Raw genomic sequence first — 17,877 nt, 5'->3', positions numbered from 1 at the left:
ATGCATAATCTGTTTTAAATTGTCTTTCTTAGACTAACTATTCAAGTTTACTATAGTTTCGTTTTTAGTGATTTGCTAAAGTAATGTAGTTTTATTATGTAGGCTAAGCAGATAATACATAGCCTAAATTAAACAATAATTAGATTTTTTTAAAACAATTAATCCACTAGTTGATTTATAAATAGCAGTGTTCAATATTTGTATCCAAATTAGGTGCATGATTATAAAGTTCCATTGCTTTTTCTCAGTGAAAGGCTTGTGCAACAACATTGTTTTAGTGTACTGGAAAGGTCTTGGGTGTAGGTAGTTGTGTTTCGACAGCAGCCAGCATCAGCCGAAGGGTTACCTAGACAACTGGATTGTGACTCATTCCGGAGAGCAGCAATTTGAAAAACAATGAGATTTAAAGGCGAGCTGAATGCCCATGGTATTACTGCTCCGCAAACAATCATTTGGGCTTTCAGCAGATGCGATTTTCATTCTCTGGGTAAAAACTGCAGCTACTGTCAGAATGCTAGCTAGAGTGGCAGAACCTCATTGCATATCACTATCACTAATAGGCTATAGCAATATAGCTGAAGCATCAAACGGGAATAAAAGGCAGGGCTGAAAACGAAAGATTTTAGAATTGTTATGAGGATCATGAAAGCTGATCATTACAAAAGCCTTTAAACTGGCCTTATCATTAAAAAAGTGCCAATTAAGCCGTTTTTATCTCGAATGTCAAATCATTTCTGGGTAGCAATTAAGTACCTTACTGTAATTATTTTCAATTAAAATGGTAAAACATTTTTTTTAAAGCTTCTTAGCACAGAGCAATTTCTCAAGCAAGAATTTTGCTAGGACCATCAGAGTGTGAAGGGGAAAACCGAAAACTAGCTGTTATTGGCAGAGAGGTTTGGAACTCATTTTCTTATTGGTCTAACTAATTTAGTGCCAGGTAGGCCAAATCTCCATCCCACAAAACAGGCTGAAATTTCAGACAGTCTTTTCAAACAGCTCTTACACTAAAAAAGGCATTAGCATTAAAAGGTCAGCGCTGACATTTCTCTCCCTGTTGTGTCTGTCTCCAGGCTGAAGAAACCATGCTGTCACTCCCCAAACTCTCCTTGGCAGGGATGGCCTTCCTTCCCTCCCTGCTCCCCCTCTTCCTCCTGGGCTACGGCAGTGTCCAGGGGGCCTCTCTCAGAGAACACAGACTGAGGGGCAGTGAGCTGGACCCCCAGCGAGGAGACACCCTCTACCTCCCCCCCAACGCAGACATGCTCAAGGCCCTGGAGTACATTGAGAGCCTCCGCCAGTGGACCGGGGCAGGGGCATCAGCCCCCCAGGAGCAGGCTCCCCTCACCCCAGACTACGACACCACCAACATGGACACAGACTCAGAGAAAGTCCTCTCCATGCTGAGGCTAGCCTCTGCTGCCCAGACCAGTCAGAGTAAGATAGGCCAGGACCAAGATGAGGAGGATGAGGAAGGGGAGGTCAACAAGGAGAACAAGACCCAGGAGTGGCTGCAGGCTGTGCTGAGTACCCTCCAGCAGACCAAGAAGGGCCCCAAGCCAGCCCCTGTGAGGCCCAGTGCAGCCCACCACGCTCTGGGCAAAGGGCGGAGACCGGCGAAGGATGAGGAGAGCCAGGTGGGAGAGGGCGTAGCGTATCCGTGGTCGCAGCAGCGTGCCAGCCGGCCTCACAGGAAGTACCCGCTGATGTTTGAAGACGAGGAGGATGGTGAGGGGGAGGAAGAAGGCAGAGCCCCGGGCCGTGAGAGACCCTTCAAACGCACCAATGAGAACATGGAGGGGAAGTACACGCCCCAGAACCTGGCCAACCTGCAGTCTGTGTTTGAGGAACTGGGGAGGATAGCCAACACCAAGGCTGGACACAAACGCCAAACTGAGGATGATGAAGATGATGATGATGATGATGATGATGATGATGATGATGATGACGACACGTTCAAGGTGAGGAACCTGGCCTATGAGGATGTGACAGGGGGAGAGGACTGGACGCCCCTAGAGGAGCAGGTGGAGACGGAGGACGAGGAGAGAGACAACAGGCAGGAGTTCGACAGAGGCTTGGAGGATGATGATGATGATAATGATGAAGATGATGAGGAGATTGATGAGGTCAAGCGATCAAGCCAGCCAGGTCCGGGAGAATATGACCCGGATGACTACTACCTTCTGAAGGTGCTTGAGAAAACAGAGCAGGAGGAGCGGAAGAGAGAGCTAGAAGAGGAGGAGGAGAGGGAAGAGAGGAGGGCAGCTCAAACTCAGCACAGCGACAAGGTAGATCCACAGGCCATTTACCAACTCATCCAAATCTCCCAGAAACTACAGATCCCACCAGAAGACCTGATGGACATGCTGAAGAGTGTGGAGATGACAAAACAGGACAGGACACCACTGAGGACAGAGGCACAGTCTTGGACACCCAATGATCTGGCCAGGGTAGAGGACAAACCAACTCAGATCTCCTCTCACAAGAAAAATAAGATCCCTCCAGAGACATTCTTCAACAGACGGCTGCCTGAGACCCAAACAAGCAACGCCCCGAAAGAAATAAACACAGAAGACATTCTAAAAATCCTCGACCTGGGAAGCGTGGCAAATCAGAAAGCACCAGCGCTCAAGAAGCAGAAACAGCATACAAGCCCGCCGTCAAGGTTTTACGCACCAGCTGAAAGGCAGAGAGACTACATGTTCTCTGAGCCAAACGTCCCAGAGAAAGGAAAGGACGACTACGACAACACTGTCGACGAAGACAAGCTGGCGACGTATCTGGCTGCCCAGATGTTGGCACAGTCTCTGCAGGCAGCAAACAAGGCAGACCAAAACAAGCGTGCCTTGCAGCCTCCCTCACAAGACGATCAGATTGTGCTGGGAACGTTCGAGCAGGCGATGCAGGACTACTTTGACCAAATGGACTCAGACAGAAGCCCGCCTCAGAAAAGACAGTCAGAACCCGAGGAGGACACAGGCGATGTGTCGCAAACACAGGGCTTGGATGACAACACGCTGATGAAAATTCTAGGCTATCTGAACCCAGAGAACAAAGGGGGCGAAGATAAGGACCTTTACGCCAAAACTGTCAAAGGACTGTAGATGGTGGGGATGTAGATCCATATTATATTGTTTTGATGAGGGGGAATGATAATAAAGTATTTTGACAAATAAATACATGCAATGGAGTTTAGTCTATTCAGTAGATTTACTACAGCTCATGCTTTAAAAGCCAATTTATACATTAACTTGATCTGATGTAGCTACAAGGGAGTGCCTATTCGTGGTTGTAACTGAATGTGTGGCATAATATTCAATGTTTTTGATAGGCTAGTTAGAACAACACTAGTTACAATAGACCACTTTATACTAGCCGTACATGTCAGTGCACATACAGCCGAATCAGTGTTAGATTCTTTACATCCATTTGTGTTTCTCCTCGTAAATTATATTTCGTACATGTGTTCGGTAACGTGTGACGTATGAGGTTAATAAAGCATGGACTTTATTTTTTCCTTACTGTGTAGTGTTTACTAATTGGAGCGCACAGAGATGGTGAACAGGCTGCAGAATATCACATTCAAAACACCATATGTCTCGATGTGTCAGCAATAACGATATGTAGCCTCGGCTTGATGTAAAATCTAAAAACTCTCGATCAATCAAACATCTTTGTTTGACAGATAAGCTAGTATTTTATTGCAATCAATTTGGGCAATTTGAAGCTACAATAATGAGCAAACATGAAGATGGGCATTTCAGCCACACAGAATGAGATTCCATTTCTATGATTTCAGCACCATGGACAGCTCCGGTCGCAATGAACTAGGATGACTAATTTCTTAGCCTGGGGCAAACAGGGTAGTCCTAGTCAATTCCACTAATAAAACCAAGAGATAATCAATTTACAACAGGTGGAAACAATGTACCCTAACTAACATTTAAAAGACAGACTATTCTAGAAACAAAACTATTTATTCAGACATTACAACATTAATGGCACTGTGAGTAGGCACCACTTTCCAAAATCTCAATCTTTAGCTTCAATCTTAGAACCCTCTGGCTCCATCTTGCCAACTGAGAAATATTACAAGGCACTATCACATGTTTGTGTAGGCAGTGGCTATGTTAGCCAACATAGAATTAAAATAATAAATGTGACTTTCAGAGTGGTAAGAAGTTGTGGTTACAATCTTTTCACAACTGAAATCAAACCTTTGAAAATGCAGCCGCAACATGCTAAAATAACATATTTGCTTAAAAATCAGATAAAGCAAAGTAGGCTACAATTATTGTAAAACATATGTGATCCTATCAAATATAATGTAATTATAAAATAATTTAAACTACAGTTGAAGTCGGAAGTTTACATACACCTTAGCCAAATACATTTAAACTCAGTTTTTCACAATTCATCAAATTTAATCCTAGTAAAAAAATCCCTGTCTTAGGCCAGTTAGGATCACCACTTTATTTTATGAATGTGAAATGTCAGAATAATAGTAGAGAGAATGATTTATTTCAGCTTTTATTTCTTTCATCACATTCCCAGTGGGGTCAGAAGTTTACATACACTCAATTAGTATTTGGTAGCATTGCCTTTAAATTGTTTAACTTGGGTCAAACGTTTCAGGTAGCCTTCCACAAACTTCCAACAATAAGTTGGGTGAATTTTGGCCCATTCCTCCTGACAGAGCTGGTATAACTGAGTCAGGTTTGTAGTCCTCCTTGCTCGCACACGCTTTTTCAGTTCTGACCACAAATGTTCTATAGGATTGAGGTCAGGGCTTTGTGATTGGCCACTCAAATACCTTGACTTTGTTGTCCTTAAGCCATTTTGCCACAACTTTGGAAGCATGCGTGGGGTCATTGTCCATTTGGAAGACCCATTTGCGACCAATCTTTAACTTCCTGACTGATGTCTTGAGATGTTGCTTCAATATATCCACATAATTTTCCTTCCTCATGATGTCATCTATTTTGTGAAGTGCACAAGTCTCTCCTGCAGCAAAGCACCCCCACAGCATGATGCTGCCACCCCCGTGCTTCACGGTTGGGATGGTGTTCTTCGGCTTGCAAGCAACCCCCTTTTTTGTCCAAACATAACGATGGTCATTATGGCCAAACAGTTCCATTTTTGTTTCATCAGACCAGAGGACATTTCTCCAAAAAGTACAATCTTTGTCCCCATATGCAGTTGCAAACCATAGTCTGGCTTTTTTATGGCGGTTTTGGAGCAGTGCCTTCTTCCTTACTGAGCGGCCTTTCAGGTTATGTCGATATAGGACTCATTTTACTGTGGATATAGATACTTTTGTACCTGTTTCCTCCAGCATCTTCACAAGGTCCTTTGCTGTTGTTCTGGGATTGATTTGCACTTTTCGCAACAAAGTACGTTCATCTCTAGGAGACAGAACGCGTCTCCTTCCTGAGCGGTATGACGGCCGCGTGGTCCCATGGTGTTTATACTTGCATACTATTGTTTGTACAGATGAACGTGGTACCTTCAGGCATTTGGAAATTGCTCCCAAGGATGAACCAGACTTGTGGAGGTCTCCAATATTTTTTTGAGGTCTTGGCTGATTTCTTTTGATTTTCCCATGATGTCAAGCAAAGAGACACTGAGTTTGAAGGTAGGCCTTGAAATACATCCACAGGTACACCTCCAATTGATTAAAATGATGTCAATTAGCCCATCAGAAGCTTCTAAAGCCATTACATCATTTTCTGGAATTTTCCAAGCTGTTGAAAGGCACAGTCAACTTAGTGTATATAAACTTCTGACCCACTAGAATTGTGATACAGTTTATTATAAGTGAAATAATCTGTCTGTAAACAGCTGTTGGAAAAATTACTTGTGTCATGCACAAAGTAGATGTCCTAACCGACTTGCAAAAACTATAGTTTGTTAACAAGAAATTTGTGGAGTGGTTGAAAAACAAGTTTTAATGACTCCAACCTAAGTGTATGTAAACTTCTGACTTCAACTGTAATAACATTTATGTGCTTGAGGCGTCACTACAGACCATGGACTCGATCGAGAGCCATGCGTCCTCCGAAACACAACCCTGCCAAGCCGCATTGCTTCTTGACACACTGCACGCTGACACGGTCGCCAGTTGTATGGTGTTTTCTCCCGACACATTGGTGCGGCTGGCTTCCCAGGTTAAGCGAGCAGTGTGTCAAGAAGCAGCGCGGCTTGGCAGGGTCATGTTTCGGAGGACGCATGGCTCTAGACCGAGTCCGTACGGGAGTTGCAGCGATGGGACAAGACTGTAACTACCAATTGGGGAGAAAAAGTACATAAAACATGATAATAATAGAAAGTGCTTAAATAAAAACAACAAACTATGTATTACAGTTTAATAAACCTTTTTTTGAAATGTTGTGGCACTTATGGCACAATTGAGAAAATTATTCTTCAGTCTTAAGATTCGACTCACGTCCCTGTTATTGGTTCAGTAGGTCGGCTTACTCATATGCTCCTCAATTGTCTGTTGAGAGAACAGAAGAAACATATTTACATACAGTGAGGGAAAAAAGTATTTGATCCCCTGCTGATTTTGTACGTTTGCCCACTGACAAAGAAATGATCAGTCTATAATTTTAATGGTAGGTTTATTTGAACAGTGAGAGACAGAATAACAACAAAAAAATCCAGAAAAACGCATGTCAAAAATGTTATCAATTGATTTGCATTTTAATGAGGGAAATAAGTATTTGACCCCTCTGCAAAACATGACTTAGTACTTGGTAGCAAAACCCTTGTTGGAAATCACAGAGGTCAGACGTTTCTTGTAGTTGGCCACCAGGTTTGCACACGTCTCAGGAGGGATTTTGTTCCACTCCTATTTGCAGATCTTCTCCAAGTCATTAAGGTTTCGAGGCTGACGTTTGGCAACTCGAACCTTTCATCTCCCTCCACAGATTTTCTATGGGATTAAGGTCTGGAGACTGGCTAGGCCACTCCAGGACCTTAATGTGCTTCTTCTTGAGCCACTCCTTTGTTGCCTTAGCCGTGTGTTTTGGGTCATTGTCATGCTGGAATACCCATTCACAACCCATTTTCAATGCCCTGGCTGAGGGAAGGAGGTTCTCACCCAAGATTTGACGGTACATGGCCCCGTCCATCGTCCCTTTGATGCGGTGAAGTTGTCCTGTCCCCTTAGCAGAAAAACACACCCAAACATAATGTTTCTACCTCCATGTTTGACGGTGGGGATGGTGTTCTTGGGGTCATAGGCAGCATTCCTCCTCCAAACACGGCGAGTTGAGTTGATGCCAAAGAGCTCGATTTTGGTCTCATCTGACCACAACACTTTCACCCAGTTCTCCTCTGAATCATTCAGATGTTCATTGGCAAACTTCAGACAGCCCTGTATATGTGCTTTCTTGAGCAGGGGGACCTTGGGGGCACTGCAGGATTTCAGTCCTTCACAGCGTAGTGTGTTACCAATTGTTTTCTTGGTGACTATGGTCCCAGCTGCCTTGAGATCATTGACAACATCCTCCCGTGTAGTTCTGGGCTGATTCCTCACCGTTCTCATGACCATTGCAACTCCACGAGGTGAGATCTTGCATGGAGCCCCAGGCAGTGAGAGATTGACAGTTCTTTTGTGTTTCTTCCATTTGCGAATAACCGCACCAACTGTTGTCACCTTCTCACCAAGCTACTTGGCGATAGTCTTGTAGCCCATTCCAGCCTTGTGTAGGTCTACAGTCTTGTCCCTGACATCCTTGGAGAGCTCTTTGGTCTTGGCCATGGTGGAGAGTTTGGAATCTGATTGATTGATTGCTTCTGTGGACAGGTGTCTTTTATACAGGTAACAAACGGAGATTAGGAGCTCTCCTTTTAAGAGTGTGCTACTAATCTCAGCTCGTTACCTGTATAAAAGACACCTGGGAGCCAGAAATTTTTCTGATTGAGAGGGGGTCAAATCCTTATTTCCCTCATTAAAATGCAAATCAATTTATAAAATTTTTGACATGCGTTTTTCTGGAATTTTTTGTTGTTATTCTGTCTCTCACTGTTCAAATAAACCTACCATTAAAATTATAGACTGATCATTTATTTGTCAGTGGGCAAACGTACAAAATCAGCAGGGGATCAAATACTTTTTTCCCTCACTGTATTTTGGCAAGTGTCACACTTAAGTAACTGTGTGTGTGTGTGTGTGTGTGTGTCACCTCCTGTAGTGTCTCTGCCTCCTCCATAGCGGTGCCCACAGCTGTCTTGGAGGTCTCCAGGATCTCTCCTCCCACCAGGAACTCATCCAGGATGAAATAGGCCTTCTCAAAGTTAAAGATGATGTCCAGCTCACACACCTGCCGCACACACACACACACACACACACACACACTGGATGAAATAGGCCTTCTCAAAGTTAAAGATGATGTCCAGCTCACACACCCGCAGCACACATGCACACAGTTAAAGTCCATCGATGACTCACTAACTCCCAAGATCGGCCAAAGAATGAGGCAGGGTTATAGGGGACTGCAGAGAGACCGTGCGCTATGGGAGGTGCGTATGACGGCGCTATCGTCAGCCAGAGGTCTTTTATTTTGGTTGCCTGTCAAGTCCTGTCTGGCGCACTTCACTACGTGTACGTCACTTTCATTCATACATTTCCGTCGGGAGTCGGCACTCCAATAGATTAGTATGGTAGTATTATTTGTTTACTATGGATCCTGATTCCTGATACAATGCCAAAATAGAAGCCATCTGAAAGTGTAACAATAGATTAGGGTGGTGTCTCAGTGTGACTGTATGCATCTGTTGATGTATTTGGCTGATGGACCAACCACATCATTTTCTTTTCAGCACAAGCCTCCACTTTTCATGTAATTCCCCAATAACCACACACACAACTATGTGTTACTATATTTCTGAGCAGGGGCACAACTTTCACTGGGTACATGTTCCCCCCACATTCTGTAATTGCATTTTTGCCCCCCCCCAGTTTTAGCAGTGTATTGTGATACAAAAAGAGGCATCGATGTGCTTTAGGACCATGCGGACGCCTCGATTGGGTAGGCTGTTTGGTGGTTTCAGCTGGCTGGATTTAGGACTGCATGGACACTGCAGAGCAGGGTTGCCAGGTCTGTGGTTTTCCTGCAAGTTGGACTACTTTGAAAACGATGTCGCGGGTGAAAATGTATTGGTCACGGGTTGCAGGTTTTTGGGCTACTTCTAAGTTGCACCGCCATAGCATTTCTCTAAAAATATTTGTTTTATATTTCACTGTGACCTGATGCTGCTGACTATCAGGCAGTGAGGCAGGCTGTTGCTGAGTGAGTGGTGGGGAGAGAGCACTACAGCATGCAGCTTAGTCCACTATTGGCTGAGTCACTTGAGTGATAGGAGACAGAGCAGCAGGCAGCTTAGTCCACTATTGGGTGAGTCACTTGAGCGATAGGAGACAGAGCAGCAGGCAGCTTAGTCCACTATTGGGTGAGTCACTTGAGTGATAGGAGACAGAGCAGCAGGCAGCTTAGTCCACTATTGGGTGAGTCACTTGAGTGATAGGAGACAGAGCAGCAGGCAGCTTAGTCCACTATTGGGTGAGTCACTTGAGTGAGAAGAGACAGAGCAGCAGGTGCGCATGTCGTGACAACTTTTTAACTTGTCATTATGGAGACACCTGTTTTTTTTCAACCCTTTTCCCATAAAACATGGCATCAAGAAATAACAGCGACGAAGCACTGGAAAACGACTTTGGGCGCACTAGTGCTCATTAGATAATTTGCTCGGAGGTGGTTTAAACTCCATTCTAATGTCGGCTTCACTTATGGAAAACGGTATCAAGCGAAGTACAAAAAATAAATGTTTTACGCATGCTCAGTTCTTGGGTCTCGGGGGCTGCGCGGGTGTACATTTGAAATGGAAGTTATGGAACTCCCTCAATTAAGTACTTTAAAGTATTACTTAAGTAGTTTGTGTGGTATCTGTACTTTACTATTCATATTTTTGACAATTTTTACTTCACTACATTCCTAAAGAAAATAATTTTGAATGCTTAGTTTGCAGGACAATTCTCACACTTATCAAGAGAACATCCCTGGTCATCCCTACTGCCTCTGATCTGGCGGACTCACTAAACACAAATGCTTAGTTTGTAAATGATGTCTGCGAGTGTGTCCCTGGCTGTCTGTTTGAAATGAAATATTTGTTTATTTTTTATAAATTTGCAAAAATTTCTGAAAACCTGTTTTTGCTTTGTCATTATGGGGTATTGTGTGTAGATTGATGAGGGGGAAAAAAACACTTGAATCCATTTCAGAATAAGGCTGTAACGTAAATAAATGTGGAAATAGTCCAGGGGTCTGAATACTTTCCGAATGCACTGTACCATACCCCCTCGTGCCTTATTACTTATCATAGCAATCAAATGAGTTAAATCGACATCCATTGATAGAAAATGATCTGCCGAGTTTAATAAGGGCAAATGATATTCTCTTGCGACATATTCAAGTTGGTTTATTACGTCATGTCATAGTTTGCAATAATTATTATTTTGATGAAAACCACATTTTTCTAAAGCCGTTACGTCAATATTCCTTCTTAATTGGCTCGATAACATTATGGAAAAAGGGTTTATTGTATAAATCCTCTCTTGCTGTGGAAAAAAACCATTGGGCTAGTTTTCAGGCCTTTTGGGCGGGTTGAGTGGTAATTGTTCTAAAATCTTTGCTAGAACTGGCAGCCCTGCCACAGAGCATGTGAACAGAGGCAGCTGTTGTCTGTGTGTGTTGTGCTTTTTGTAGCTGGCAAAGTAACTGCTGTTTGACTTAACAGAAAAAACGTTTTTATTCCCAGTGCTGAGCTAGTAGTGTAACTGACATGTACCGTTAGCTAATGTCTCAACCCCTCTCAACTGAATTTCTGTCGTAGCTACCACAGCCAGTTCAGCGCTAGCAGGTAGCAGTATCTAACAGCTGCTGTGTGTAAGGACATTTTTTGTAGCCTTTGTTTTGTCCCGTTTCAACAGAAGTAAATTAACTTGGCTTGTTTTCGCCAGTTGTTGTACCATTACAGCTAGCCAAAAGTATTTTTGCCCCGATCAGTCAGTATAGCAATCTAACATTATTGAGCTGTCAGTTTCCCTAGCTAATTCCCTACTTTTCACACTGACATGGTATAAACAGCTCTACAGGCTTCACTGTCATGGTGCACAGTCAGTACACAACACTATGCTCATCATGTCTTAGCAGGATCAGATGGTGACAGGGCCAGAGAGCCAGGGAAGACCAGTCTACGGAGCTCAGGTGAATTTTGCAGTATATTATAACAAATCAGTGAATGGATACAAAGTTCCATCTTGATCAGATGAGGCATGACAATTTTAAAGGCAGTCTGATAAACCTCTAAAGTTGATTTCCAAACTGCATCGAGGGTTGATAGAGGCTTTTCCCGATGACACAAAACATATAAAACAAAAATGTGAGGAAGACCTGGGAGACTGATGATGAATGGATACAGATACATTTGAATGCCCAGTCATGCTCATATAATCTCAGACATAAATTACTGCAGTTTAAAACCATCTATAGAACGTACTATATGCCAGTGAAACTGAATATCATGCACTCAGAAATTGTATTATTCTGCTGGAGGTGTAAAGCACAAAAGGGGACAAATTTGCATATGTTATGGTCTTGTGAAGGGTGGCTGAATTCTGGCAAAGAGTGTTATTTTATCTCCGCATATCTACAGAGTCTCCCTTCTCCCTGTTTGCTTGGAAATGTTGATACTGGAGACTTATCAGAAGAAACTGTGTAACCTAGCATTTATAGCAGATAATAAATGCATTGGCATTTTTTGGATGGTTATCCTCCCACAAGGTCACAATGGATGGCAGAAATGTCAAGTTATGTATCACTATATTTGATTTATTACAAGATTCAGGGTATACTGTGCAACTTTCATAAGGTCTGGTTGCCTTATATGGAATCCTGTACGACAAAAGGAGTCTTTATTGAAAACATGCCCACGTCAGGGGAGATACCTACAGTGAGGGAAAAAAGTATTTGATCCCCTGTTGATTTTGTACGTTTGCCCAATGACAAAGAAATGATCAGTCTATAATTTTAAATGGTAGGTTTATTTGAACAGTGAGAGACAGAATAACAACAAAATCCAGAAAAACGCATGTCAAAAATGTTATAAATTGATTTGCATTTTAATGAGGGAAATAAGTATTTGACCCCCTCTCAATCAGAAAGATTTCTGGCTCCCAGGTGTCTTTTATACAGGTAACGAGCTGAGATTAGGAGCACACTCTTAAAGGGAGTGCTCCTAATCTCAGCTTGTTACCTGTATAAAAGACACCTGTCCACAGAAGCAATCAATCAATCAGATTCCAAACTCTCCACCATGGCCAAGAACAAAGAGCTCTCCAAGGATGTCAGGGACAAGATTGTAGACCTACACAAGGCTGGAATGGGCTACAAGACCATCGCCAAGCAGCTTGGTGAGAAGGTGACAACAGTTGATGCGATTATTCGCAAATGGAAGAAACACAAAAGACCTGTCAATCTCCCTCGGCCTGGGGCTCCATGAAAGATCTCACCTCATGAAGTTGCAATGATCATGAGAACGGTGAGGAATCAGCCCAGAACTACACGGGAGGATCTTGTCAATGATCTCTTGGCAGCTGGGACCATAGTCACCAAGAAAACAATTGGTAACACACTACGCCGTGAAGGACTGAAATCCTGCAGCGCCCGCAAGGTCCCCCTGCTCAAGAAAGCACATATACAGGGCCGTCTGAAGTTTGCCAATGAACATCTGAATGAGTCAGAGGAGAACTGGGTGAAAGTGTTGTGGTCAGATGAGACCAAAATCGAGCTCTTTGGCATCAACTCAACTCGCTGTGTTTGGAGGAGGAGGAATGCTGCCTATGACCCCAAGAACACCATCCCCACCGTCAAACATGGAGGTGGAAACATTATGTTTGGGGGTGTTTTTCTGCTAAGGGGACAGGACAAATTTACCGCATCAAAGGGACGATGGACGGGGCCATGTACCGTCAAATCTTGGGTGAGAACCTCCTTCCCTCAGCCAGGGCATTGAAAATGGGTATTCCAGCATGACAATTACCCAAAACACACGGCCAAGGCAACAAAGGAGTGGCTCAAGAAGCAGCACATTAAGGTCCTGGAGTGGCCTAGCCAGTCTCCAGACCTTAATCCCATAGAAAATCTGTGGAGGGAGCTGAAGGTTCGAGTTGCCAAACGTCAGGCTCGAAACCCTAATGACTTTGAGAAGATCTGCAAAGAGGAGTGGAACAAAATCCCTCCTGAGATGTGTGCAAACCTGGTGACCAACTACAAGAAACGTCTGACCTCTGTGATTGCCAACAAGGGTTTTGCCACCAAGTACTAAGTCATGTTTTGCAGAGGGGTCAAATACTTATTTCCCTCATTAAAATGCAAATCAATTTATAACATTTTTGACATGCGTTTTTTCTGGATTTTTTTGTTGTTATTCTGTCTCTCACTGTTCAAATAAACCTACCATTAAAATTATAGACTGATCATTTCTTTGTCAGTGGGCAAACGTACAAAATCAGCAGGGGATCAAATACTTTTTTCCCCTCACTGTATTTAGGAAATCCCTAGCTGCTGGGCTGCTCAGTCCTGGCCCTGGGGGTATGCCGTACTGATGGTTGTCACTCTGGCCTTGGCCTAACACATCTGAAACCAATAATGAATGTTTCACTAAGATCCTAAAGCTGAGTGGGGTGTGTTGGATTGGGGCGCTGCAGGGCAGTGGACCCCTAGGGTGACCCAGCTATATTGTGTGCAAGTAAAAAGAGCTCTATAGTACTACTATGATATGAATTACAGTGCCCTCCATAATTATTGGGACAGAAGCATTTTTCCTCCTTTTGGCTCTAAATCAAACAACGACTATTCAGCTTTCATTTGATGGTACTATCATCAATATCGAGGGAACCGTTTAGAAATTACAGCACTTTTTGTACATAGTCCCCCCCCCTCCCCATTTCAGGGGAGCAAAAGTATTGGGACAAATTCACTTGTATGTGTATTAAAGTAGTAAAAATATAAGTATTTGGTCCCACGTTCATAGCACACTGACTACATCAAGCTTGTAACGCTACAAATTTGTTGGATGCATTTGCTGTTTGTTTTGGTTGTGTTTCATATTATTTTGTGCCCAAAAGAAATGAATGGTAAATAATGTATTGTGTCATTTTGGAGTCACTTTCCTTGTAAATAAGAATATAAAATGTTTCTAAACACTTCTACATTAATGTGGACGCTACCATGATTACGGATAATCCTTAATGAATCGTGAATAATGATGAGTGAGAAAGTTAGACGCACAAATATCATAACCCCAAAAAAATGCTAACCTCCCGTTATTGTAATGGTGAGAGGTTAGCACGTCTGGGGGGTATGATATTTGAGAGTCTATAACTTTCTCACTCATCATTATTCACGATTCCTTCAGGATTATCCATAATCACGGTAGAATCCACATTCATGTAGAAGGGTTTAGAAACATATTCTATTCTTATTTACAATAAAAGTGACCCCAAAAAGGGTCATATTAAATTGTGTAGAAATGCAGGAAATTAGCTTTAGATGGCAAAACAATTCTGGGGGAGGACCCCCAGACCACTCGCCAGGTTATGTCCCCCCCACTTCTAAAAACAAAGTTGCACCCCTGCTTGTAAGGACTTTGTGAGGGCCAACAATTGATTCCCATTCAAAATCCTATTTTCCCTAACACTAAACCTAACCTTAACCCCTAATCCCAACCCTAATTTGAACTCTAATTCTAACCTTAACCCTAACCCCTAGGAGGCCTAAAAAAGCCTTTTTACAAGTGTCCTCACTTCTCCGAATTTTAGTTGGGTTACTATTCTTGTGAGGACTTCTGGTACTCACAAGTATAGTAAAACAAGTACAAACACAAACACATATATAGAAACAGGATGAAGTAGGCCTTGTCAAAGATGATATCCAACCCACACACCTGCAGCAGAGCAGACATGGCAACACAGAGCAGACAGGGAATCACAACAACACACCACTGAGCGGTAAAACACCATTAAGATTGTACAATGTTGACAATAGTGTAAAATCACAGACCTTAACATTTAGTTTCTATTCACCAATTTAACCTCTACTTTCCCCTTGTTTTATTGAACCTTTCCCCCAGAGAGACCTTAACCTGCCAATGAATATCCCTTACATTGCCTGTACATTATGCTTACGTTGCCAAAGTATTTGTCCAGCAGCTCGACATATCGTTGCAGCACCTCCAGGGTCAACAGTTCATTGTCCTGGTCCTCCAGACCACAGCAGAAGTAGAGGCTGGCATACCTGCAAGGGAGCAGGGGGTCAAGGAACAGGGTTATAGTTGTTATGTTTATATGCAAGGGAGTCACTTTACATTTTAGTCATTTAGCAGACGCTCTTATCCAGAGCGACTTACAGTTAGTGAGTGCATACATTGTCATACTTTACCATAGAGGTTAATGCTTTAGGTTAAACCATTAGTGACTGTAAGGGTAGAACAATCTGCTCGTCTGTTATGTGTTTAACATGTGCACAGTGTACAAAACATTAGGAACTCTTTCCATGACAGACTGACCAGGTGTATCCAGGTGAAAGCTATGATCCCTTATTGATGTCACCTGTTAAATCCACTTCAATCAGTGTAGAATAAATGAAGGGGAGGAGACAGGTTAAAGAAGGATTTTTAAGCCTGGAGACAATACCGACATGGATTGTGTATGTATGCCATTCAGAGGGTGAATGGGCAAGACAAAATATTTAAGTGCCTTTGAACGGGGTATGGTAGTAGGTGGCAGGCGCACCAGTTTGTGTGTGTCAACAAGGGTTTTTCCACGGTCAACAGTTTCCCGTGTGTGTCAAGAATGGTTCACCAACCAAAGGACATCTAGCCAACTTGACACAAGTACTGTGGGGAGCATTGGAGTCAACATGGGCCAGCATCCCTGTGGAACGCTCGACACCTTGTAGAGTCCACGCTCTGATGAATTGAGGCTGTTCTGAGGGCAAAAGGGGGTGCAACTCAATATTAGGAAGGTGTCTCTAATGTTTTGTACAATCAGTTTATATTTAACTTGAGCGTGTGCCATGTGTGTATGTAAGGACGATTGGTGAGGAGGAAGGGGTTTAGGAGGTTAAACATTAACCACTAATAAAGGGGCCAAGGATGGTTCCAGTCTACCCCCCATCCCTCCCTCCCTCCATCCATCCACACCCCTACAGCACACAGGCACCGTAGTCTGTTCCAGCCCAGAGACAATAGGGACAGGGGGGAAACAGACAGCAATAGGGGGCAACAGAAAAACAGACAAAAGAAGGAAAGACAGAAGTCAAAAATATTATTTGGCAGATTAAAATAATAATCTGCCAAATAAAGCAAATCAGAGACAGAGAGAAGGATAAGAGAAAGATTGAAGGTAAACCACAGACAGATCCGGCCCAGACAGAGATTCTACTTCCTCAGTCACCTCTTGTAAACAATCTTGAGATCCCTCCAGAGGAGGAAGTTACAGGAGCGGGGAGGGCGAGCCAGCACCATCAGAGTCATTTCCCTGATCACCTTCTTCTTCTCCCTCTCTGTCACCGGAGTGAACCACTTTTGCAGTCGCAGCTTCCCCTGCCGGCTGAACAGCAGCAGGAAGCGCATCTGTGGGGAGAGGGGGCAGGAAGTTGACCCACATGGGGCCCAAATCATAGAAATAGAATGGGTATTATTGTAGGCAACCTATTAAAGAAATACATAAATACACCCAGACATAGTATGCTCATGTAATACATGAATGGCCATATTCATATAGGCTACTTACTCACACACTCAGATACTTTGAACACACCCCACAATTACACACTCATTAGGCCTAGATATGTTGCAATCCAAACCATAATTCAAAACAACACTTCTAACTGATAAGTGGTTGTTGTGCCAGACAAAAACAATATTTCACAATCCTCCACGAAGTTAGCTTTATAAATGGGCAATTTAAGCAAAAATGTAACTTACACACGACTTTCAAAACGTTCTACTATAAAAACAAGACATTGTGCAACAACCCATCGATAAACAGCTTCTTATGCATGACAGAAGGCACAACTGTTCAAGTGGGAGAGGTGGTTTCAGTGGTGCCAGCCAGCAACGCTTCTTTAGGCTACTGTAGCCTCCGGGCAAACAGGTGGAGACGACAAGGCTCATGTCCAACGACCAGCCAAAGGAACTCAGTGTACTGTAGCGTAGCCTGTGTGCAAGTTAATAGTCCTTACGCGCAGACACCGTTACAGTTACTGTAGCCTACTCACCTTTTGGACACGTGCATGTTCGACAGAGAGAATTTACTTGCCCTGTAAAATATGTCAAAACATGGACCTAAAGCAGACATTTTACTCACCATCGTGAAGCTGCAATGTGAGGGTAAGGCCGACACTTGAGGGAAAATATGTTATCTACATTCTTGGTAAAACCAGTACATAGGGATGGGCATCTCAACCTTCCCACAATGCTGTGGGTTAAATTGCGAAACCACACCTTCTCTAGAATGTGCCGCGCCCCGTTTTTTGCTTTGCTTGGTCGGGATTGGTTCACACCTTTCACAGGAGCTTCCTTGGCAAGGTGCATTGTTGTACTGTACTCTCTGGTTTATGATCAAATATAGATATTATCCTGTTTGTCAAGCCGAATTATGTGTGTCTGTTATTTCATTTCGAGCGACAGACATATTGCGTGTTCTTTTGGCTTTTTCTATTGTAGCCTACAGGCCTATAAAAACCGACGATAGTCTAATTTCCCCCAGAAGTATTATTAATAATTACCTGATTTAATTTTCTTCTGTCA

General features: G+C 43.2%; 2 protein-coding genes across 3 annotated transcripts in view; one reads left to right on the top strand and one right to left on the bottom strand.

Moving 5' to 3' along the window:
• Window positions 1-1,085: 1,085 nt before the first annotated feature.
• On the top strand, window positions 1,086-3,104 carry LOC311101678 (secretogranin-2b-like; the record flags this gene model as incomplete). Its single annotated transcript, XM_084142828.1, has 1 exon — window positions 1,086-3,104. One exon carries the CDS (start codon window positions 1,086-1,088, stop codon window positions 3,102-3,104), a length of 2,019 nt encoding a protein of 672 aa, XP_083998954.1.
• Window positions 3,105-3,960: 856 nt separating this feature from the next.
• The window catches only part of LOC311102117 (WD repeat and FYVE domain-containing protein 1), a 48,936-nt gene continuing 35,019 nt past the window's right edge, over window positions 3,961-17,877 (bottom strand). The window contains exons 1-5 of one of the 2 annotated variants that reach the window (XM_084143350.1): window positions 17,435-17,515; window positions 16,520-16,698; window positions 15,251-15,359; window positions 8,190-8,327; window positions 3,961-6,496 (exon numbers count right to left, since the gene is read on the bottom strand). In XM_084143350.1, the coding sequence (XP_083999476.1) occupies window positions 6,461-6,496; window positions 8,190-8,327; window positions 15,251-15,359; window positions 16,520-16,698; window positions 17,435-17,437 (465 nt within the window). In that variant the 5' untranslated portion in view covers window positions 17,438-17,515 and the 3' untranslated portion in view covers window positions 3,961-6,460. Of the gene's footprint in view, window positions 6,497-8,189; window positions 8,328-15,250; window positions 15,360-16,519; window positions 16,699-17,434; window positions 17,516-17,877 lie in introns of those variants that run through there. The other variant, XM_084143351.1, reaches the window with a different exon arrangement.

Source organism: Coregonus lavaretus, assembly GCF_964263955.1.
Source record: "Coregonus lavaretus genome assembly, chromosome: 26".
NCBI lineage: Eukaryota > Metazoa > Chordata > Actinopteri > Salmoniformes > Salmonidae > Coregonus > Coregonus lavaretus.
Note: the sequence above shows the minus strand (reverse complement) of the source record. Positions and strands in the feature narration are given on the sequence as shown.